The following is a 24230-nucleotide window of genomic DNA, read 5'->3' as shown; positions in this document are numbered from 1 at the left end:
AACACTCTCCCTCTCTCTATTTGTACGCCACTCTCAAGCCGAGTGCTAAGCAATACAGCTTTTTAATATCTTGCGAACCTCGCCCGACCATACTTTTAAATGTTACGCTATCCGGTAGTAATCATTACGTCAATCGTCACACTTGGGGATGTTTATTCACCGTTCTAAACGTGAATTTCTCGATGTACAAATCCAAGCTGAAGTTCCTATTATCAGAATTCATGATGCGACTAGAGGGTCACTGCTGCGATTATTATTTCTAGATCAGAGGTACCGTCAAGCGATTTGGCAGATATGCCACCCTATAATCGTACACTCTAGAAATGGGTCTTTGCGAATAGATTGAAGCCTTGTAAATCGGAGTTGCTTATTTTATCGCCACATCGGTTGATAATCTACTCGATTTTAGGACGATTTTTTATAGTTTATAATGCACATGACTTAATAGTCAATCTTTCTATACCTCCAACCATATGACTACAGAGGGTAATATCAATTGATACGACCAAATACCTTTTAGGACATTTGGAGTCGTTCTAGGGGTATCTGTCCTTCCGTCTGCCTGTCTGACTGACATGTTTGCACAATAACTCTCGAAGGGAGTATCCGTAGTATACAAAATTTGATACACTTATTTCTGAGCTGTATCTGATGTCCGGTACCAAATATCAGTCTTGAGGAGCGCATGTGAGGGACTTAAAATCCCAAATCGGATAAAACATATATATGATAGCTATATCCTAATCTGAACCGATCTCGATAAAATTTGATAGAGGTATTTTAGGGCAGTATCTGATGTCCGGTACCAATTATCATTCTTATGGAGTGCATATTGCGCATGTGAGGGACTTAAAATCCCAAATCCAAATTTGATTTACTTGCATTTGGACTGAATTCGGTGGGATGTACCAAAGTATAAGTCATTTGGACTTATGAGCAATTTGCTCGAAATCGGTTGAAGATATAAGGGAGCTATATCTAAATTATAATCGATTCTCACCAATTTCAATAGGGTTCGTCTTTGGACAAAACAAACATTGTTTGCAAAATTTCATCTCAATCGGATATTAAATTCGACCTGGATTTTGTTCACAAGAATACATGGACGGACTGACTGACATCGACTCAAAAAGTGATTCTATGAAGATCCTCAAAAGTAACTATGGGTTTATCTCGCTTCTTTCTCCCTGTAACAAACAAATGCACAAAGACCACTATGCCATTATGTGGTGCAGGGTATAATTATTAACCTCATAGAAAGCAAAAAAAAAAAAATCATTCGATATTGTGCAAACCTTGCAAATCCTAATATTTTTATCAGTGCTAGGTAGTGTTAAAATGGACTGGCGATCTCTATCAAGTACCTTCCTCATAAAAGGTCAACATTTGAAATAATCATAACCCTTATAAAATATGTAATGAAAGTCCGATTGTCTTCGAGTTTCGCGCAATTATAAATCGCAATATGAGCATCCGATTCCTCTCAATCTCGGCACATTCAAATGTTCCAATGAGGGCTTGGGGCCCTTGTTTTCTTGATTACTTTGAGTTGTAATTTACGTGGTAATGAATCCCTGAAATGAGTTCCCTTTAAGTAAGAAAAAAGTTTTTATTCAGAAAACCAAAATCGAAACCTCAATCCTACAGGAAAAGAAAAATTAAACAAACATTCCCAAACAAACAAAAAAACAATTTTTAATTAAAGAATTCCTTTAAATTTTCGGTTGCTTTAAAACTATATAAAATCCTCAAATTTAACTTTCCTTTAAATAGAAACAAGACAAAACTTTTTTGTTTGAATAAATACACCTTAACAAACATTTGTCCAAAGTCCTAATTTTTCTTTTTTAAGTTCGAAACCAAAAGCTTCTTTTAGTTTCTCTCAACTTGTTTATTTTGTTTGTACTTTTTTCAGTTAACAATTTCCAACTAAGTTGCTGTAGATCTTAAACGAAAGCTTGTAAAGAAGCTTTACTAATATATTTATTTTTTTTACTTCAACTTTTTTTCTTATGGTAATCGAAAGTAGTAGTAAATATTGAAGAATATGAATATATTTTGAAAAAAAAAAAGAAACAACTAAATAAATTAAATCCAAACAGTGAAATGCTGCACAAATATTTATATTCTATGAAGATTTTTCCTAAAATATTTATAGTCAGATATAAATGTACAAATATTAGAAGAGTTGTAAAAGTGTAAGAATATGTCAATTATTTGGTGGAAACCAGGGGTGTTTTGAGTCAAAATTCAAGATAAAAATAATAAAAATATTTCAAAAAAAAAAATTAAAAAAAAAAATTGTCTTGAATTCGGATTTTCTTATAAAACAAAGATTTTTCGCTCTACACACCTGGCCTGATCCACCTATCTAATATTAAATTTTTAAGTATTTAGCAGTTTAGTGTTAGTGTTGTGAAAAATCAAATTTATACCGTAAATATTTCTCCCGTAGTTTTGATATCCTTACAATGAGAAAACCCAATTAAATACCAGCCAAAACTTCCCCTATCAGATTTATATAATTATTGTTGTTATAGATTAGTCTGAGAACAACAACCAACTACAGTCCTCTGCAGAGCAGTTTTGATTCTTGTTTTTAATTTTTAATTAATTATTATTTTTGGTTATTCGGGTTTAATTGTGCAGAAACTATTTTTGGTTAGGGATTATTTGAAATGCCATGACTTCAAATGATAGGGAAATACCTTCTTTATAATATATAATTTTTTATTATTAATATTATAATATATAATAATTATGAAAAAGTCGTTGTGTTATATGATATGAAATGGAAAAAATAATTTAATTTAATTTCCATAAAAGGGAACTAAACAAAAATTAATTTTTGAATTTTTACACATAAGGATTATTTCCCTTGCGCTGTAGTGGCTTCCCAAAGCTTAATCGGCCAAGGGTAACCATAAAGAGAAACGTTGATTTTTTAGAAAAAATATTGGATAATATTGGACTGAATAACATAATTTTTCCACAATGATTTGAAAAACACAATGTGAACTGAATTTTTGATGAAAGACCAAAGGACCCCATTTATGTGCAGCTTTTGTACTGTTTTCATGAATCAGAGTAACAGATTATGAATTTTTTCAAAAGCCATAATTCTCACTACTTTTTAAATTTTATTGAATGAAAGCAAAAAAATGTCGGAAATAACATCAAATTTTAGAATAAGTTTAGATTTGTTCGAATTCGTCAACTGTGGCACGAATTATGGCCTTAAAACCGCCAATGAAACCGTCACACACTGCCCGAATGTTATTCTGCGGTATTTTGGCCCATTCCCGGCGAAGCGCTTGCTTGAGGTGATCGACACTTTGGTATTTTTTAGTGGCAACCTTGCTTTTCAAAATACTCCAGACACAATAATCCAACGGATTGGTATCCGGAGATTTTGGTGGCCATTGTGCGCTGGAAATAAAGTGAGGAACCTCATTTTGTAACCATTCTTGGGTGGCGCGAGCTGAGTCCTGTTGGAATATTCAAGGTCTCCTCCAGAGTATTTTCGCGATAATATTCGTCATTTATTCTGATGTCACGGTCGATTAATACGGCTGTTCCAGCGGCCCATACCATCACCGTGGCTGGCGTTTGAGTTCTTATGGCCAACCGAAGGTGCCCATTTTCAGCAGACCTCTTTGGCAAGTAAACACGATCATTTTGTTTGTTTACAAACTGCTGGACAACGAATGTTTTCTCATCGAAGGAAATCAAATTCGGCAGTTCACCACTTTCGCAACTCTTTAGCTCTTTTGTGTCTATTTTCTTTCTGTTGCGGTGTAAGTTCTTGCACTTTTTGGAATTTGTATGGCTATACCCCGAGCTCATTTTTCAATATTTGCCGAATGAAATATTGCGATACATTCAGCTCACTAGTCATTTTTCGGCCACTGCGACGCGGGTTTCGATCAAGTCGCTTCTTTACTTTTCGAACCTTTTCTTCTGATGATGCCGTTTTCTTCCGTTCACTTCCTTGACGTCGGGCTACACCACCAGTTTCATGGTAAAGAGCGATGGTAAGAGATACAAAAGATTTATTCACATTTATATGCTGGAGTGCTGTAACGATAACCACTTGTGGTCTTCCAGCCATATATAAAAAAATCCCGCTTGAATTCCATCACGTATAACTTCTTTCTGGAAAATTCTCACCAAAATTCTTTTGTACGCTTTTAAACATGTATGAGCTGTCACTGGAATAATTTTTGCAGCAGTCTGAAGTTGGTTGCAGGTTTTTCATCTTACCCTGTATAGGCGTTTTAACAGTTTTAATATGAAAAAAACAAATAGAGGGTTCAAGTTCATCCCTTTCAACACTTTTTGAAAACTTCGGATTTATATTCCTCGAAATCTCTAACAAAAATTTATTTTAGAAAAATGACGTAAAAAATAAATAAATCAATTAATAAGGAAACTGAAGAACAGAAAACTCTATTTAAACTGTATATCAAATATATATTGTAGTACTTATTAGGAACTTCAAATATCAAATTTAAAACAATTCCAACAAATCCAGTGAATAATGCCGCTAAAGTCATAAAAATATTTCCGGTGAGAAGTGTGACACAAATCATTAAAATACCGAATATCTGGAGGTACGCCTATGTGTGGGGACTATAGAAAGATATGGACCTGTATCTGTTATATTTTGTCATAGACTGTAGTACCTAATAGGAACTTCAAATACGAAAATTCAAACAATGCAGGTGAAAAGTGTGACACAAATCCTAAAAATACCGAATACCAGAAGGTACAGTTTTATGGGGACTATATCAAAATCTAGACCTATATTGACAACATACTGCCAACTAAAATAAAAAAGAAACTTAAAACTCCCAAAAACCAACTAAAATAAAAAAGAAACTTAAAACTCCCTAATACTGTTATATTCAGAAAGTCTTCTTTTTGTAAGAGGCATACAGAAGGGTTTCTGCCTAAGGTCTCAATTTTCAATACCAAAAGTTCTGCAAATCTAACACACATCTGAGTAAAATTAGCAACTTACTTCAATCCGTTCTGAAGCTAGTGTAGAATTTTATGCTGATCAAGGATCCATGGGTCTGAAATTTATATTTTGAGATTTTACAAACAGAATGCCAAACTTAACATACCCTTTAACAAAAATTCCTAGACTTCGAACCTAATTTCCACATGAGTTGGATCTACGAAAAGTGTTGAATAATTAGTTAGTTAGTTAAAATCGAGTATTTTAAGGTCATAAAATATAGAAATCGTCCTGATATCCAAAATATTTCATCGAATGGGCCAAAGTTTCACATTTGGGATTGTGCAAGGTACGGTTAAATTAATATATTGTCGTGCTTTCAGCTATAAGCGTCTAAACCCTTTATCTTATATATAAATACTATGATAATGTAATAAATAAAGGACGCTCGAACTTCTTGAACCTAAACATACTGCTTCAGATTATATCTATTTTATGTATTAATTTTATTGTATATTATATTATAAAAAAAATCTGAATCGTTCAGGTGAATTAACCTGAATATATAACACAACGATTTTTTCCCACATATGTATTTAATAAAATATTTAATATATCTATGACAAATTGTATTTCAGCATTCTATTTCAATTTTAACCATAACAAAATTAATTAAAACAAATATTTTTTTTCTGCTCTACCTTTTTGTGTTTTCTTTTTTTCTCACTCTCTTCCAATCTGTATTTTTTCATTTGTTACTCTGGCTTCGCTTTTGACTTTTTTATTTGTTGTAAAATAAATAAAAAAACAAACACACACACAACATGGAATCCTTACAACTGTTCTATCATTGTGTGTGCGGGTGTGTGTATGTGTGTGTGAAATCTCCTGAATGCAATGTTCTAATGAACTTTATAATGAACAACTTCTGCTGCTGGGTTGCAAAAAAAACATAAAATGAAATGAAACGAAATGCTACAAATGCAATGGAACAAAAAAACCTGGTTGTTTGGATGGATGCATTAAATTCTACGAAACAAATCTTCTCTACACTTGGACACGTTTTGCCATGATGCGTTCGTTGAATGTGGCTGCGTGTCGTGTTCAACCTACTATTCTAAATATGTGAAACTGAATGCTAACAATGCTACCTACCTAACAACAAACAACGGCAACAACAACTGCAACTGCCATCCTAAAATGCAATGCTGGATGGGTTGGTTGGTTGGTTGGATGTTCTTCGGTGCTAATGTACGTAATTACAACAAACTTGCATGGTCTGCTTGGATGGATGGTTGGGTTATTTGGTTGCATGTTTACCATGATGCGATTCTTGCTACTGTTGCCGCCTAACGATGATTATGCTGATGACACTGTTTTTGCTCCTTCGACCCAAATGCCAACACCACCCACTATATGCATTTGTATGTAACTGTCTCCTTATACCATGCTATGGCATTATAGGTGGTCAGGATGTTGAAGTGGACCTCTCAACGGAAATAATCAAGCAACACTTTCAGGTAAGCCACAACAACAACAATAACAAAAACTACAACTATTATTGCAGCAAAGTCATATGAACAAAATGATGATGTCATAGATAACGTCAAGATTTTTAACATTTGCAGCAGAGGATGTCATTGTTTCTTTTTTGACATTAAAAACAGGCAGTTGCAGACATTTTTTAAAGGTTAGAAGTCGGTAAGATTTTGAGAATTTAATGAGTGGCAACGACATTTTTAAGTGGTATTGTGGGTTTAGAGAAACCCCCTAGACCTTCAAAACGTCTTCTGTTTATAGGGGACCTTCGGAAGGCCACCTGCCGATAGGAGGTTTTTTGTTTATAAGAGATCTGCAGAAGGTATTTTGTCTATAGAAGACCTTAATAAGGTGATCTGCGAACAGGAGACCTTTAAAGAGTAGGGGACTTTCAGAAGGATTTCTGTCTATAGGACACCTTCAGAAGGTCTTCTGTCTATAGGAGACTTTTATAAGGTCTTCTGTCTACCTTACCTAGGTCTGTCTAGGTTTTCTGTCTATAGGAGACCTTCAGAAGGTCTTCTGTCTATAGGAGACCTTCAGAAGGTCTTCTGTCTATAGGAGACCTTCAGAAGGTCTTCTGTCTATAGGAGACCTTCAGAAGGTGTTCTGTCTATAGGAGACCTTCAGAAGGTGTTCTGTCTATAGGAGACCTTCAGAAGGTCTTCTGTCTATAGGAGACCTTCAGAAGGTCTTCTGTCTATAGGAGACCTTCAGAAGGTCTTCTGTCTATAGGAGACCTTCAGAAGGTCTTCTGTCTATAGGAGACCTTCAGAAGGTCTTCTGTCTGTAGGAGACCTTCAGAAGGTCTTCTGTCTATAGGAGACCTTCAGAAGGTCTTCTGTCTATAGTAGACCTTCAGAAGGTCTTCTGTCTATAATGTACCTTCAGAAGTTTTTTTGTATATAGAACCCCTTCAGAAGGTCTTCTGTCTATAGGAGACCTTCAGAAGGTCTTCTGTCTATAGGAGACCTTCAGAAGGTCTTCTGTCTATAGGAGACCTTCAGAAGGTCTTCTGTCTATAGGAGACCTTCAGAAGGTCTTCTGTCTATAGGAGACATTCAGGAGATCTTTTGCCTATAGGAGTCCTGCAGAAGGTCTTCTGCCTATTTAAGACTTTTAATATGACTTATTTTTATGGAAGACTTTCGGAAGTTCTTATGTTAATCGGAATCTTTCAGAAGTTCTTCTGTCCATAGGAAGCCTATAGAAGGTCTTCTGAAAATCTGAGAAATCTCTTGTTCTTCGTCTTACAGGTGACCTGCGGAAAGACTTTGGCCCCTAAAGGAATTTCAATGGTTTTTGGGTTAAAAATTCACATAGAAAGTCTTCGTATTATAAATTACCTTACGAAGGCATTATAGCCACAAGAGAAGGTCTTGTGCCAATAAATCGCCTATACCTATATCTTTTCCATGATCTCTAAAATACATTTAGAACTTTTGTTGTAAAACAACAATTTTTTGCTCTCTACACCTTTTACGATTGAAGTTGGAATAATTATCGATTTAATTTGTTACGTTTAAAAGCAAAAAAGGAAATTGCCAGAAAATTGTCAGTACCGGATTTTTTCCATTTGAATTCCCCTTGCCCTTCTCTCTTAATTTATTCCAGGAAACTTGCCTGATATAAATTCTGACTTACCCTTCTGTTGTTTTTTAGGTTTTACAAGGCATTCGAAATTCTGGAATCTAAGGAAAATCTTTACAAAGTCTTCGAGGAATTGAAGGCTTTTAGAAACACTTCTGTCAGCAGAAGTTCTTTAGTAGGTCCTCAACCTATAGATGACCTAAAGCAATTTGAATCTAGAGGCATTTAAGAAGTATTCCTCTAAAGAAGGTCTTTAAAGCCTCTTGTAACTACCTTAAAGCCTCTTGTACTTTTAGAAGGGCTTCGCCCTGCAGAATATCCTGATGATGTCCTTGTAAGGAATTCTGCTTTAATGGGTATTTTATCTTTAAAATGTCAATAGAAGATCTTTTAAACAAGTAGAATAACCCTTAAAAGCTTCTCCAAAAGCATGTCCAATCTATAGAATATATTTAGAATGTATTTCATGTAAAGAAAGCCCCTGGAGGGATTGCTTTATAAAATAAGCTGTCCCATTATGGTATTAGAAGCTCTTGAACCTTAGGAAAATCTTTAGAAGGTTTTCAACTAATAGAAGATCCTCAACATATAGGTGACCTCAAACAATTTTCCTATGAAAGTATTCGACTGTTAAAGATCTTTACATCGTCTTGTTCTTAAAAATTACTTTTAGAAGGGCTTCATAAGATACTGATTATGTCCTTGTAAGGAATTCTGCCTAAAAGGGTATTTTATGTTTGAAATGACAATATAAAGTCATTTAAACATGAATAATAACCTTTGAAACATTCTCCAAAAGCATATCCAATCTATGAAATGCATTGCATGAAATACCTTCTATTTCAGGTAAAGAAAGTTCCTGGAGAAATCTATAAGATTAGCTGCGCCATTAAGGAATTAGAAATTCTCGAACTTAACAGAGCCTTTAGCGAATGAAAGGCATTTCTCTCAGATTCAGAAGATCTTTAAAAGATCCTCCACCTATAGGTGACCTCAAATAATTTATTTGACTTTAAGATAACTTTAAAAAGTGTTATTCTATGGAAGATTTTCTGATCGCCTTGTTACCAATAAATACTTTTCGAAGTTCTTCTTCCTGTAAAAGTTCTTGATGAAGACCTTATAAGAATTCTGTCTTAATTGGTATTTTATCTTTAAAATTTCAATAGAATGCGATAAGAATATTCTTTAAAAGCTTTTCGCAACCGCGAGTTCCATATTCAACACATATAGAAACCAGCAATTTCGTTTCAAACCGAGAACAGCCCCAAACTCAAACTTAAACCTTATTTAAACTTCTTGAAATTTGGCATGAACAGAAAATTTTATAATTATCTCAAATAATCGGAGAAACTCAAGTTTATGGCATTTTAAAAACATAGAAGTATTCCCCAGGATATAAAAAAATGTCATCTAAGGATCTTCGATATATAGGTAGAATAACTTCGTTAACCTTAAATGAGCGAAAGGTGCCCGGAAATAAAAATGTCTCCTAATAATCTTCGATTGTTTTGTAGAAAAACTTCTGATGTTATTATGGGTGTTACGACAAATAAAAACAACATAGTCCCCAAAATTGCAATAGGGATTATGTACAGGCACCTTTAGCTCATTTAAGATCATCACAAGTTTTTCTATGTATCTATCGAAGATGCTTAGAGGAACTTTTTTTTTGTTGACCTGTAGAATACTTCTGTGTTTATAAAAATACTCTATGAGCTTCTCCGATTTTTGGATACAATTAAAAGATGTTCTGTTAATGTGAAATTTCAAAAAGATTAAGATTTTATTTCATTTAGATTTTTTGTTCTACAGAAATCTATAAGTAGTTAAAAATCTTTTTTTCCGGCAATATTTACCTTGCTATAATGTATATCTACTTTTATAGGGTATCGCCTGTCTACTCAAATATTGACTTTTTATAGTTGATTTATTTCTCGGTTTTCCTTCAACACTCAATTTAAATTCAAATAATCCCTTAAAAATTCAACAACATATTGCTGTTAAAGCAATCTGTATTTTCTAACATGCAAAACGAACAAAGAAGTCCCCATGACAATTCCGACTAGGGTTATTTGTCAATTCTGGACCATTCGTTTTTTTTGTTCTTGTTTTGTTTTCAGTCACATTGTCTATGACAAAGTCTTTGTATTTGGACTTTGCTGCAGCTGGATCATCCTTCTGTTATCTTAACTGATTGAACTCATTCATTTATAAACTCTTTTGTGTTGTATGTTGTTCTTTTATTCACTCCTCTCTCTCTCTCCCTCTCTCTCGATGTGTCCTTTTTGAAAATGCTGCAAAACAACTTGACATCCCCATTGCTCGACAATATTCAAAAATGACTACCATGCTGATGATGATGATGATGACGATGACGATGCCGATGCCTACGACAACAACAATTACTGTTCAAATACAATAACAAAAACGACAAATACAACTATAAAACTCCACCACTATTTCTACTTTGGCATTTCGTTCGTTTTTTGGTGGCCGGTGACCCATTGTGATTGGGTCTCATTAGAGTACCTGTCATACAGCATTGGATACATGCCGTGAAGATCCGTCCTGTGCTTCATCGTTGCAGCCCATGCTGCAGCATTGTGAGATGCATCGCTGTAATCGTAATGCATGCATGAATTCATTGCAGGCCTTTTATAAAGGACCGCACGAGGACTTAAATTTAGATGTGGCCTTTTGTCTGTGCAAGTAAGTTGAAGTTCTCTTTATGATGGTGTTTGGTTTTTTGAGAGGAGGACGAGGCAGCGGGGATTGGATTAGTTACAATCAAGCCAACAAACATGCCTTAGTGCTACAAACACTCAAACACTACCAAATAGAAATCTCTTCTTCTCTCTTTCATTTCGAACGAGTGCAATCATTTGAAATCCAAAAAAAAAAAAAGTTTTTTGTTTGACATTTGAACTAATGAAAATTGTTGTGCTTAATTATAGTCTGTGTTGGAGTGTTTGTGTATTTTTGGGGGGCATTTTTATTTTTTTGCTCGACTAACTTTTCTTTTTTGTTTTGTCATTTTCACAAGGAAAACATCAAACCGCCATGACAGTTGTATGATTGCCCAGGAAAAACTGCATCCGGTTTGTGCACAAAGACCGCCCGATAACAATAATCAACAGAGTTATACACCACCGCCTTCATGTCACGCTGTGGCCGAAGCCTGCAAGGAGGATCGAGAATGCCGGTAAGTTTTTTTCATGATTGAAAATTTAACAGGTGGAAAATTGTTTGCAATATAGTAAGCTATTGGAAATGCTTAACCTTTTTTTGGAAATAAAGTAGTATGATAAGTTTCCGAGGCATCTAAAGTTTTACTTGTTCATGTAAAAAAAAGAAAGCATGTATTTATATATTATTAGCGTTTTCTCGATGAACCACGCAATGTAGGCCTGAGCTAAAAGATCGGAATTAAATTTTACCCTCAGCCATATGACTAGAGAGGGTATATATCATATACGGCCAAAACAAAAAAGCATCGATCTAGCGATGTCTGTCCGTTCGTCTGTTTGTCTGTCTGGCTGGCCGGATTGGCCGCATATCCGATTTGGTCTAAACTTGGTATATCGTAATATTATTATCAAACTTAGGTCGAATTCGGAGATGGACAATATCGGTCCACTCCTTCTGGTACCTTCCCAACAAAAGGTCGACATTTTCAAAAAAATATATTTTAGTGCGCAGAAAGAGAAACGATTATCCGATTTTGGTCCCACTTTGCAAATCCTAATATTTGCCTCAGTGCTGTGATCCACACCATCAAGTAGATCCCCCACAAGGGGGAATAATTATAACTCTGATGTAAGAGTCTTAAAATTTCTAACATCACAGTATTTTTAATATCCCAAAGTCTTGTGTGAATATGGAAAAAATCGGTCGACTCCTTCTGATATCTCTCCCACGAAGGGTTAACATTTTTAACAACCATGAAGCTAATAAAACGAATAAAATAACATCTGATTCCATTCAGACTTGAAACATCTCAATATTTTTATCAACACAAGATCTGTTATATAGATGGTGGAGATCGGACCATTCATTCTGATACCACCCCACACATAGGGTTCTGGTAACTAATGGACATTTTCAAAAAATTATCACATATTTCATGTAAAGCGAAGGAAGTAATCAATATAGCCCAATTTTTATACCCTACACCACAAGGTGGTCAGGGTATTATGTCTTTGTGCATTTGTTTGTAACAGGCAAAAGGAAACGAGATAGACCCATAGTTCCTTTTGATGATCTCCATAGAATCACATTCTGTCCGTCTGTCTATGTATTTTTGTAAACAAAGTACAGTTCGTATTTATTGTCCTATCCAGATGAAATTCTGCACAAATCATTTGTTTGGCCCAAGGACGAACCATATTCAAATTTGAGATAATCGGTCAAAATTTAGATATAGCCCCCACATATATTCTCGTCCGATTTGCCTTTTATTGTGCACCCAACGTGTAATATCAGCCCGAATGGTATGGAATTTTGCACATACAACCAGATTAGGCCTGAAAATAAGTATACCAAATTTTATCGAAATCGGTTCATATATAGCTATAGCTCCCATATATATTGTTCATCCGATTTGTTATTTTTGTCCACCGCAGCCGTAATATGCACTATGCAACAACAATATTTGGGGAAATATATCAAATACAACTCAGAAATACATTTGCTAAATTTTATCGAGATCGGTTCAGATTTGGATATAGCTCCCATATATAACTTCGTCCGATTTACCTTTTATTGTGCACCAAACGTCTAATATTGGTCCAAATGGGATGGAATTTGGCACATGCGACCCAATTGAGTCTAGAAGCTAGTATGTCAAATTTGGTGAAGATTGGTTCATATATAGCTATAGCTCCCATATATACTCTTCCGTAGTTCGTGTATTTCCAAACAAACCCCAAATCTCAAAACACTCAGTCCATCTGTAATCTATATATCAAATCTCAAAATGTTACCTCTATCCCTACAACCAATACCAAATTCAGTACCATTTAGTATTTCTCGAACAATTATGTACTATCATTACCGAAACAACCTCCGTATGTCCAGACTATACAAGAAATGCGACCCTAATACCAAATTTCAGGGTCCATAATAAAAATTTTCGAAATTCCAAATTCAATCGTTCACCCTTTAGCAAACTTGTCCAAAGTTAATACCATTTAGAACAGTTCGCACAATTAGTACACATTTCCAGAATCAACTGCATATATCAAACTAACATTTCAACCAGTTTTTAGCTCTATCCATTCTCATAATAGAAGAAGTTGAAGAATTAAAGTTCGAATTTCCAAAAACCCTTTGGTAGATCTATCTTGCACTCCATTAGTGACTGTCAGTCAGTTATTTCACTGCTCTTTTATACATATACAGGGTGAGATGAAAAAACTGCAACCAACTTCAGACTGCTAAGCTATTCGTCCGACAGCTTTTAAAATTATTCCATCATTTTGGTGAGAATTTTCCAGAAAAATGTTATTAGTTATGGAATTCAAGCGTGATAGTGTGATTTGTTTATATTTGTATGGAAAACCACAAGTGGCTATCGTTGAAGCACTCCAGCATTTAAATGTGAATAAATCGTTTGTGTCTCGTACCATCGCTCGTTACCGTGATACTTGTAGCGTAGCCCGACGTCAAGGAAGTGGACGGAAGAAAACAGCAACATCTGCAGAAATGGTTCGAAAAGTAAAGAAGCTACTTGATCGAAACCCGCGTCGCAGTGGTCGAAAAAGGCTCGTGGGCTGAACATACAGCAATATTCCATTTGGCAAATATTGGAAAATGGGCTCGAGATAAAGCCATTGACATTCCAACAAAAAGTGCAAGAACTTACACCGCAACAGAAAGAAAATAGACTCAAAAGAGCTAAAGAGTTGCTTCGCTTGGCCGAAAATGGTAAACTGCCGAATTGGTTTTCTCCGATGAGAAAACATTCGTTGTCCAGCAGTTTGTAAAGAAACAAAATGACCGTGATTACTTGCCAAAGAGGTCAGCTGAAAATGTGAACATTCGATTGGCCACCAGAACTAAAATGCCGGCCATGGTGATGGTGTGGGCCGCCATAACAGCCGATGGTCGATCTCCGATCGACCGTGACATCAGAATAAATGCCGAATATTATCGCCAAAATATTCCGGAGGATGTATTAAAGCCTTGGGCACGCAAACATTTTGGCTGCAGATCTTGGACATTCCAACAGGACTCAGCACCATCGCACTCAGCACGCGCCACCCAAGAATCGTTAACAAAATGAGGTTCCTCGCTTCATTTCCACCGCACAATGGTCACCAAAATCTCCGGATACCAATCCGTTGGACTACTGTGTCTGGAGTATTTTAGAAAGCAAGGTTGGCACTAAAAATACCAAGGGGTCGATCACCTCAAGCAAGCGCTTCGTCGGGAAAGGGCCAAAATATCGCAGAGCAACATTCGGGCAGCGTGTGACGGTTTCATTGGCCGCTTGAAGGCCATAATTCGAACATATCGTATTGCCCCCATATAAAGGTACCCCCAGATATTCAGTATTTTGATGATTTTAGTCACATTTTTCAACGGAATGGTCTGAAAATCCACACAAGGAGTTCCTTGTGAGTACTTTACCCCCAGACATAGATTTGTCTATATAGGTCCACAATATCGTATACCCCCATATATTGGCTCCTTCCGATATTAGGTATTTTAACGATTTTAACAGAATTTTTAATGGATTTTATTTTATTTTATTTTTTTTTTAATTGTCTAATTCGTTCCAAATGGTGAAGGGTATTCAAAGTTCGGCCCGGCCGAACTTACTGCTTTTTTGCTTGCTTTTAATTAACAATTTTATTGGAGATCTTTAAATTTGAGCAAAAACTATTTTTAATGTCCCATTCAATCTAATTTTACTATATTACTTACTAATGTTAATAAACTTTGAATGAAGTGCACACATTCTAGTTCATTATATTTTGCTGTACCTATTGTATATTTTCCATGTAGTCTGGAGTGATTTTGACACTTTAGTAGCGTTAAATTAACACTTCGCAGCATGTAAACCAGCCATTATTGTACGCTTTCAATATTAATGCCTCCTTCTACGCGACAATGTTATCCATCGTTGTTGATTCGACGGTGATGATGACAGGGATAATAACATCAACACCATGCAACAACACAAACAACAAAGAGTTCAATTAATTTAAAACTAAACACTTTGCATCAAACACACACATACTTACACACACCGCTTTGAATAGAGAATCTGAGAAAATTGTATATGGGTGGAAAGTGATTTCTGAAAATCTGTAAAGCAGGTGACGGATTTCAGTTATTTTGAAGATGCCACAGTAAAAGCTCGGCAATTTGATATTTTGAAATTTTAGTACATTTTCCACAGAATATGGTACAATTTTGTATATTGGGGGATTTTGGGTACAAACGATGTAGTCATAATTTAGGCTTTTGCTCCAATTGTTTTCAACCTTAATCCGTCCGAATTCCATTTAGCTCATCTATATTAATAACAGAGTAAAGTAGTTGACTGAATGACTTACTGACTGAATTAATAATTCACCAACGCCAAGACGAAACGGCTGAAGCTAGAATTTTGAAATTTTGGGCGAGGGTCACTCTTGGTCCGAAGGTGGAAATTGGTACCAGAATGGTATCAAAAGTAGTATAAAATACTAAATATGGTACCCTTTAATTTAAAATGAAATTCTCTAGTGGAGTGTATGATGGATTTACCAAAAGGTTTTTGGAAATTAGCACTATAAGTGTACGAAGTTTACAAAAATATATTACATGAGGTACCATTACGAATCATGTGAACGGTGAGAGCTAAGAACTTGAAATTTGGAATGAGAATAAGGGTTGGGGAATCGATGAAAGGATATAGTTTTGGAAATGTGTACTCATGTATACGAATAGTACTAAATTTGGTACAATTTGAATTTGGATGAGTTGGAACCCTGATATTCGAAATTGGATTGGAATATGGGGGTAGTATTCGAAATTTGTAGAATTGTTGGTAAAATTTCAGTTTGGGTGAACCGATAGACCTGGAATGCTGAATTTTAGAAACAAGATATCTGTTGGAGTGTAGGATTGGGGTATGTAGGAAGTTTTGGAAATTGGTTCTTATGTGTACTAAATTGTACTTAATTTGGCACAACCTACTTTTTGAGAGAACCGATAGAGTTGAAATCCTAAAATTTGGAAATGGAATTTGGAATTTGGAAATTAGATTACTATTGTATTGTAGGACTGAGGTATATAGGTGGTTATAAAATTTCGTACTTATGTGTACTAATAGTACTAAATTTGCTTTTTATTTGTACTTATGGTGTACTAAATTTGGTGCAGTTTAGATTTTTGATAAATGATATTAAATTTGGTACAAATTGGAATTGTGGCGAACCATTAGAGTTGTAAATCTGAAATTTGGAATAAGAGTAATTGATAGATGTACTAAAGGATTTTTGAAAAATTCGAACTTTAAAGTTCTGAAAAGTTCTAAATTGGTACAAAATTTCCAAAATGGTATTATCTGAACGGATAGCTCTAAAAATTTGAACTTTGGTATGAAAATCAAGGTTGGAAAGTAAGTTTGTCATATGAAGGTGGGTTTGGAAATATGTGCGTGGGTTTGGAACGGTTTGGTATATTTTGTACTGATGAATAGTACAAAATAGTACTAGATTTGGTAAAATAGACTTTAGGTGAACACATAACGAGCTGAAATCCTGAAATTTGATATATGAGGTATTTGTTTAAGGTTTGGCCGTGGTTGGAAATGCGTTCTATATTTGTACAAAGGGCACTAAATGGTACCACATTTGATGTTGGGAGAAGGGCTAGGGCTGGAATCCGGAAAATTGATTTTGATTGAATTGTGGTCTCTGTTGGTGTCTGTGGTTGCGATATGGAAGTGGTTTTAGATATACGTTCTGTATTTGTACTAAAAGTACTCCGCTATGTAGTAGTGGTATTGGGTGAAGGAATTGAGCCGATGTCCTCAAATTTGATGTTAAGGACTCTGTTGGTTGGTTGGTTGGTAACTGCAAGTGAAATATGGAGGTAGTTTCGGAAATGTGTGCTATAATTTACTTAAATTTGGTATTGGGTGGGGATAGAAATAAATACTGAAATTTGATATTTAGATTGCTGATGGTATCACTGTGTATTGGAAATGAGTCCTATATTTGTACAAAAGATACTCAATGGTACTAAATTTGGTATGGGGTGAAGGTATAGGGCAAGAATCCTAAAGTTTGATATTGAGGTATCTCTGATGGTATCTGGTGTTGAGGTATGCGGGTGGTTTTGAAAATATGTACCTTAGTTTTACTAAATTGTACTTAATTTGGCAACGGAGGAGATTACAAAAATGACATTCTGGAATTATATATATATATGATATTGAGGTCACTGTTGGTATCTTAGATTGAGATGTGAAGATTATTTTGAAAATGTGTACTAAAATTGTTCGAAAATTACAAAATTGGATAAAGCAGAAATCCCGAAATTTAATATTGAGGTATCTGGATTGACATATGGATCTGGTTTTGGATATATTAACTTAATTATACGAAAAGTATTAAATTCTGTATTCCGCGAATGTGTAAAGCTGAATTTTGAATTGTTTCTGCCTAAGATTGAGATATGGACCGGTTTTGCAAATTGGTACTAAGATTAAATGAAAAAAAAAAAAAAATTGAAGTCTCTCTTTAGTCTCTATAATTGTTTGACGGGGTGTGTCAGATGGAGAGATTTAGTTTTTTTTTGGGATATGGGAACTAAATCTTATTAAATTTGCTACTAGGTGAAAGGAGAGAGCTGAAATTTTAAAATTTGATGTTAATGTCTAGGGCTTACATATGGCGATGTTGATGTAGTTGTGGACAGAAAAATTCGATGTTGAACTTTTGTGAAATGGTTGTATTAAAATCCTCTACGGTTAACTTCAAAATGAAAATGTTGAAGACTTTTTTGTGTAAAAGGTAAACATTTTCTCATTAATCTTTCTTAAAAGGAAAAACTTGAAAGTCTAAAAGTTAAGTACGATTAAAAAAAATTATAATGTTTTGATTTGAAAATTTTGTTAAACTAAAAAAAAAAATTGTGCATTTTGAGTACTAAAAGTAAAAAAGCTGTAAGTTCGGGCGGGCCGAACTTTGAATACCCTCCACCATTTGGTACAAATTTGCCAATTTTCAAAAAAATAAAATCCGCATAGGCGAGTTTTGTCACAAGCTATTACAATATTCAAATGCGAAACTTGAAAAAAAAAATATTTTTATAATGTAGCTAAAATCATAAAGATACCAAATATATGAAGGTACCATGGGGGTTATAAAACGTGGACCTGTACAAACAATTTTCTGTCATAGGCTGTTGTATTCATTACGAACTTCAAATGCGAATTTTGAAACAATTCCGGCAAATAATGTCGTTAAAATCATCAAAATACCGAATATCGGAAGGTACCGTTATATGGGGGCTATAAGGAGACGTGGGCCTGTACAGACAATTTTCTGTCGTATGCTGTAGAATTCATTACGAACTTCAAATACTAAATTTAAAATAGTTCCGGTGAATAATGTCGCTAAAATCATCAAAATACCCAATATCGGGAAGTACCGTTGTATGGGGGCTATACGAAGACGTGGACCTATCTAAGGGCCATCTTTTTCAATACCAAAAATCCCGCAGACATAATACACATTTGAGTAAACTTTTATCAATCTACTTCAATTGGTTCGGAAGCTAGAGTGATTTCCACATACGGATAGACGGACAGACATCGCTAAATCGACATAGAATTTTATGCTGATCAAGAATATATATACTTTGTGGGGTTTAAAATTTATATTTCGAAGTGTTAAAAACGGAATGACAACCTTAATATACCCCTTATACTATGGCGGAGGGTATAAAAAGGCTTAACATAAACTGATCAAAAACTATAATTTCACTGACTAATTGGCGGGCACTTGTTAGTTATTGTTCATTTTTAATCCATATATTTTAGCAAATCCAAATACGGCTTACCCTAGTTCAAACTCAATGTATTCCCACTAAACATGTCAATTTTCATGAACGAACTAAATTATTGAAGGAATAAAAATGTTTAACTCCATCCTGTTGTAAACAGACCCCCTTTACATCTTAAAAGTTGCACAATGTTGTGGCGCCTTCAATGCTCAATTTTACTTTACAATATTGACAAGAGGTTGAAATTAAAATCACATTCATCTATACATGACAAAAACAAGAGCAACAGAAAAAGTAACAGCAGAAAGCTTAGCGGAACGTGGTGCAAATAAATGATTAAACTCTCATGGCGTTGTCGTAGCTTCCTGAGTCTGTCACTAAAACCAAAAGCTAAAATTAGTTTTACATGATTTTGAACTCGTCGTTGTTGTCGTTTGTGTTTTTGTATAGTTTACTGCACATCCCACAACAACAATAACAACAACAATCTGAATTGAAGAGACACTCTTGTTTAGCTATTAAATAATTTAACTTTAAACGGTTAGTCATGCAGCAGGGACGTTTTACGCGGCAGTATTTTAATGGCAGCAAATGTGGTTGTTGCCTTAAGAAGCATCTTTGACAGCGAGGAGAAAAAAAAAAAAGATTTCTGGGATTTCCGTGTAATTTATGTGTTTCAAGGGGCGAGTGTGTGTGAGCGCGTTTATGTCTCGTGCATGTTGACTGAACTGAAGGATTTATCCTTGCATTATTGTGTCATTATGTATTTAACTAAACTTAATTCTAAACGACCGCAAAGTACGTGGCTGTGAAATTAATTGCCATTTAAGTGAATCACACTTGTAGGAGAAGAAGAAGACGAATAAGGGAGGGAGCGGAAGTTCCCGGCCACACTTGTAGTAAACAACTAAATTACTTTTTATAGTGAGAGAAGTAAGGATGTAGTGACAAAAAGATTTCCTCCAGCTAAATAGGATGTCTGGAGTGTTTTCATGATACAAACTTGATGCCAGGGATGAATGACTTTAAAGAGAATGAGTTATTTTAAAAAGGGACAGATTTGTTAACTAATTTTGGACATGTAAGAAACGTTAAATCAGTACAGAAATTATTGTTATTAGAAGTACTTAAAATATATATTTTTTTAAATCCACGACTTTGTCTTAAAAAACATATTTAAAAAATACACGACTTTTAGAAAACCTTGAAAATATTGTTTTAAAAAATCCACGACTTTTAGAAAACCTTGAAAATAGTGTTTTAAAAAATCCACGACTTTTAGAAAACCTTAAAAATATTGTTTTAAAAAATCCACGACTTTTAGAAAACATTGAAAATATTGCTTTAAAAAATCCACGACTTTTAGAAAACATTGAAAATATTGCTTTAAAAAATCCACGACTTTTAGAAAACCTTGAAAATATCGTTTTAAAAAATCCACGACTTTTAGAAAACCTTGAAAATAGTGTTTTAAAAAATCCACGACTTTTAGAAAACCTTAAAAATATTGTTTTAAAAAATCCACGACTTTTAGAAAACATTGAAAATATTGCTTTAAAAAATCCACGACTTTTAGAAAACATTGAAAATATTGATTTAAAAAATCCACGACTTTTAGAAAACATTGAAAATAGTGTTTTAAAAAATCCACGACTTTTAGAAAACATTGAAAATATTGCTTTAAAATATCCACGACTTATGGAAAACTTTAAAAATATTGTTTTTAAAAATCCTTAAAAATATTGTTTTAAAAAATTCACGACTTTTTGGAAAACTTTAAAAATATTGTTTTTAAAAATCCTTAAAAATATTTTTATAAAATCAACGACTTTTGGAAGTTTTTAAAATTAATTTTAAAAAATTAACGACTTTTGCAAGTCCTTAAAAATAATTTTAAAAATCCACAACTTTTGGAAGTCCTTAAAAATTAATTCAAAAATTCACCACTTTTGCAAGTCCTTGAAAATAATTTTAAAAGTCCACAACTTTTGGAAGTCCTTAAAATATATTTTAAAAATCCACAACTTTTGGAAGTCCTTAAAAATAATTTTAAAAGTCCACATCTTTTCGATGTCCTTAAAAAATATTTTTAAAAATCCACGACTTTTGGAAGTCCTTAAAATATATTTTTTAAAAGATACACGACTTTTGCAAGTCCTTAAAAATAATTTTAAAAGTCCACAACTCTTGGAAGTCTTTAAAATATATTTTTTAAAATATCCACGACTTTTGGAAGTCGTTAAAAAATATTTTTTAAAAATCCACGACTTTTGCAAGTCCTTGAAAATAATTTTGTAAATCCACGACTTTTGGAGGTTCTTCAAAATAATTCTAAAAATCCACGATTTTTGGAATTCATTAAAAATAATTTTAAAAATCCACGACTTTTGGAGGTTCTTCAAAATAATTCTAAAAATCCACGATTTTTGGAATTCATTAAAAATAATTTTAAAAATCCACGACTTTTGGAAATACTTAAAAAATAATTATAAAAATCTACGACTTTTGGAAGTCCTTAAAAAATAATTATAAAAATCTACGACTTTTGGAAGTCCTTAAAAATAATTTTAAAAATCCATAACTTTTGGAAGTCCTTAAAAAATAGTTTTAAAATAAATCTTTAAATCCACGACATTTGAAAAGAAGGTCCCTAAAAATATTTAAAAAAATCCACGACTTTTGGAAGTATTTACAAAACAATTTAAACCAAAAAACAAAAAAAAAACCTAGACATGAAAGGCATTTGGCAAGGACTCCCTTAAAGATATTTTAAAAATCCACTACTTTTGGAAGTAATTGAAAATATTTTTTAAAATTTCATTAAATTGGCATGGTAATCCTTAAAAATATTTTAAAAATATCCACAACTTTTGGATGTTTTTAAAAAACCTAATACTTCTGACGAGGTAGGTCTTTAAAAAATATTTAAAAAATGCTTGACTTTTGGAAGTCCTTAAAAATAATTTTGAAAGATCCACGACTTTTGGAAAGCAAATCAAAGTATTTTTCAATAATCCACGACTATCGGTGAAAAGTGTGTTAAATTATATTTTTAAAAAATTCAAAAAATATTTAAAAAAAATCTACTACATTTGGCTATGAACAAAAAAATATTTTTTAAAAATTCACGACTTTTGGCAAGATGTCCTTTAACAATATTTTTATCAAAATACAAACGTACACGATTTTGGAAAATAAATTCTAAGGAAAGGTTTAAATTAAAAATATATGTCGGAGCAATATATAAATGGGAACCGAGTTTCATCAAATGGAAAAATTCTTTCACACGAATTATGGCCTTCAAACGGCCAATCTGTGGTATTTTGGCCCATTTCCGAAGTTTGGCGAAGTGGTTGCTTAAGGTGATCGACACCTTGGTATTGTTTAGTGTCAACCTTGCTTTCCAAAATACTCCAGACACAATTGTCCAACGGAATGTTACTGGGAGATTTTGGTGGCCATTGTGTGCTGGAAATGATGCGAGGAACCTTATTTTGTAACCATTCTTGGGTGGCGCGTGCTGAGTGCGATAGTGCTGAGTCCAGTTGGAATGTCCAAGATCTACGGCCAAAATGTTTGAGAGCCCAAGGCTTTAATACACCCTCCAGAATATTTTCGCGATAATAGTCGGCATTCATTCTGATGCCACGGTCGATTAATATGAGTGGAGAGCGACAATCGGCTATTATGGCGGCCCACACCATCACCATGGCCGGCGCTTGAGATCTGGTGGCCAACCAAAGGTGCACAATTGTGCTACGCTGCCAGTATCACGGTAACGAGCAATGGTACGAGACACAAAAGATTTATTCACATTTAAATGCTGCAGTGCTCTAACGATAGTTTTTCAGCCAAATATAAAGAAATCACACTATCACGCACGAATTCCATCACGAATAACTTTTTTTTTCCTTGAAAACTCTCACCAAAATGCTTTTGTACGCTTGTAAAAAATGTAATGAGCTGTCACTGGAATAATTTTAACAGCTGTCGGACGAGTGGCTTAGAAATGACAGCATTCTGAAGTTGGTTGCAGTTTTTTCATCTCACCCTGTATATGTGACAGCCATATCTAAATATGAACCGATTTTAATGCAATTTATCAAAGACATTTCTGAGCTTTTTTTTTGATATATTCTCCCGAATTTTGTTACTGTTGAGATCATATTACGGCTGCGGGGAAAAAAAATAATAATTGAATTACTTACCTTTAGGCTGAATTCGGCCGGATTTGCCGAAATACTGGGACGAATATTGCACATATGCCGCCAAATGAAATTGAAATCGGACGACGATATATGGGAGCAAAATGGAAATTTGACCCGATTCTAACAATTCGTCCGTGGGGCAAACAAACGATTTGTGGAAAATATCATCTCAATCTGAAAATAAGTGCAACCTATACTTTATTTACAAAAATACATGGTATGACGGACGGACAGGCATAAATCGACTCAGAATATTATTCTATGAAGTTAATCAAAAGGAACTACGCGTATATTTCGTTGCCTTCTACATGTTACACACAAATGCAAAAAGACATACCACAGTGTGGGGTTAGGGTATAAAAAGCCCATATTTGCGCACTTTTTGGCGTATTTCGTATATAAGAATAGATGATTGTTTTTTTCTTGCTATTTATACCCTACAACACTATGTGTTGGGGTATTATAAGATTGATTGGGCCAAAAATTATGTAACACCTCGAAATATTGATTTCCCACATAGGAAAGTATATATGGATCTTCCTGTCTCGCCGAGCTGAGTCGATATAGCTATGTATGTCCGTCCGTCCGTCTGTCCATGTTAATTTGTAATCACTCTACAGGTCGCAATTATAGTCCGATCCTCACGAAATTGAAAATGGAGGTGGGGTTATGATTTGAAATGGACCAAAAACTGAAAAATTTCCTGATTTTGCAGTTGCTCTACAGGTCGCAATTTTGGACCAATCGACGCGGAAATTAGCATGGGGCTAGAGCCTTGGGGTTTGCAGAAGCCTTCCAATTTTGATGGCCATCGGGTAATATTTAGTGGGTGAAATAGACCATTACATTTGTGTTAAAAGTCAAATTTTCCATTAAACCGCGAATATATTTAGTCCCGGCGAAATCACAAATAGACGAACAGG

At 34.3% G+C, this 24230-nt stretch overlaps 1 protein-coding gene across 3 annotated transcripts in view; it reads left to right on the top strand.

Moving 5' to 3' along the window:
- Window positions 1-24230, top strand: part of LOC105262498 (uncharacterized) — a 433330-nt gene that overhangs the window by 360028 nt on the left and 49072 nt on the right. For all 3 annotated transcript variants that reach the window (XM_059128635.1, XM_059128637.1, XM_059128636.1), the window contains 3 exons: window positions 6428-6483; window positions 10620-10804; window positions 11139-11297. In XM_059128635.1, coding sequence (XP_058984618.1) covers window positions 6428-6483; window positions 10620-10804; window positions 11139-11297 — 400 coding nt within the window. The remainder of the gene's footprint in view (window positions 1-6427; window positions 6484-10619; window positions 10805-11138; window positions 11298-24230) is intronic.

Source organism: Musca domestica, unplaced genomic scaffold (genome assembly GCF_030504385.1).
Source record: "Musca domestica strain aabys unplaced genomic scaffold, Musca_domestica.polishedcontigs.V.1.1 56, whole genome shotgun sequence".
Taxonomy (NCBI): domain Eukaryota; kingdom Metazoa; phylum Arthropoda; class Insecta; order Diptera; family Muscidae; genus Musca; species Musca domestica.
This window is presented reverse-complemented; position numbering and strand designations above follow the sequence as displayed.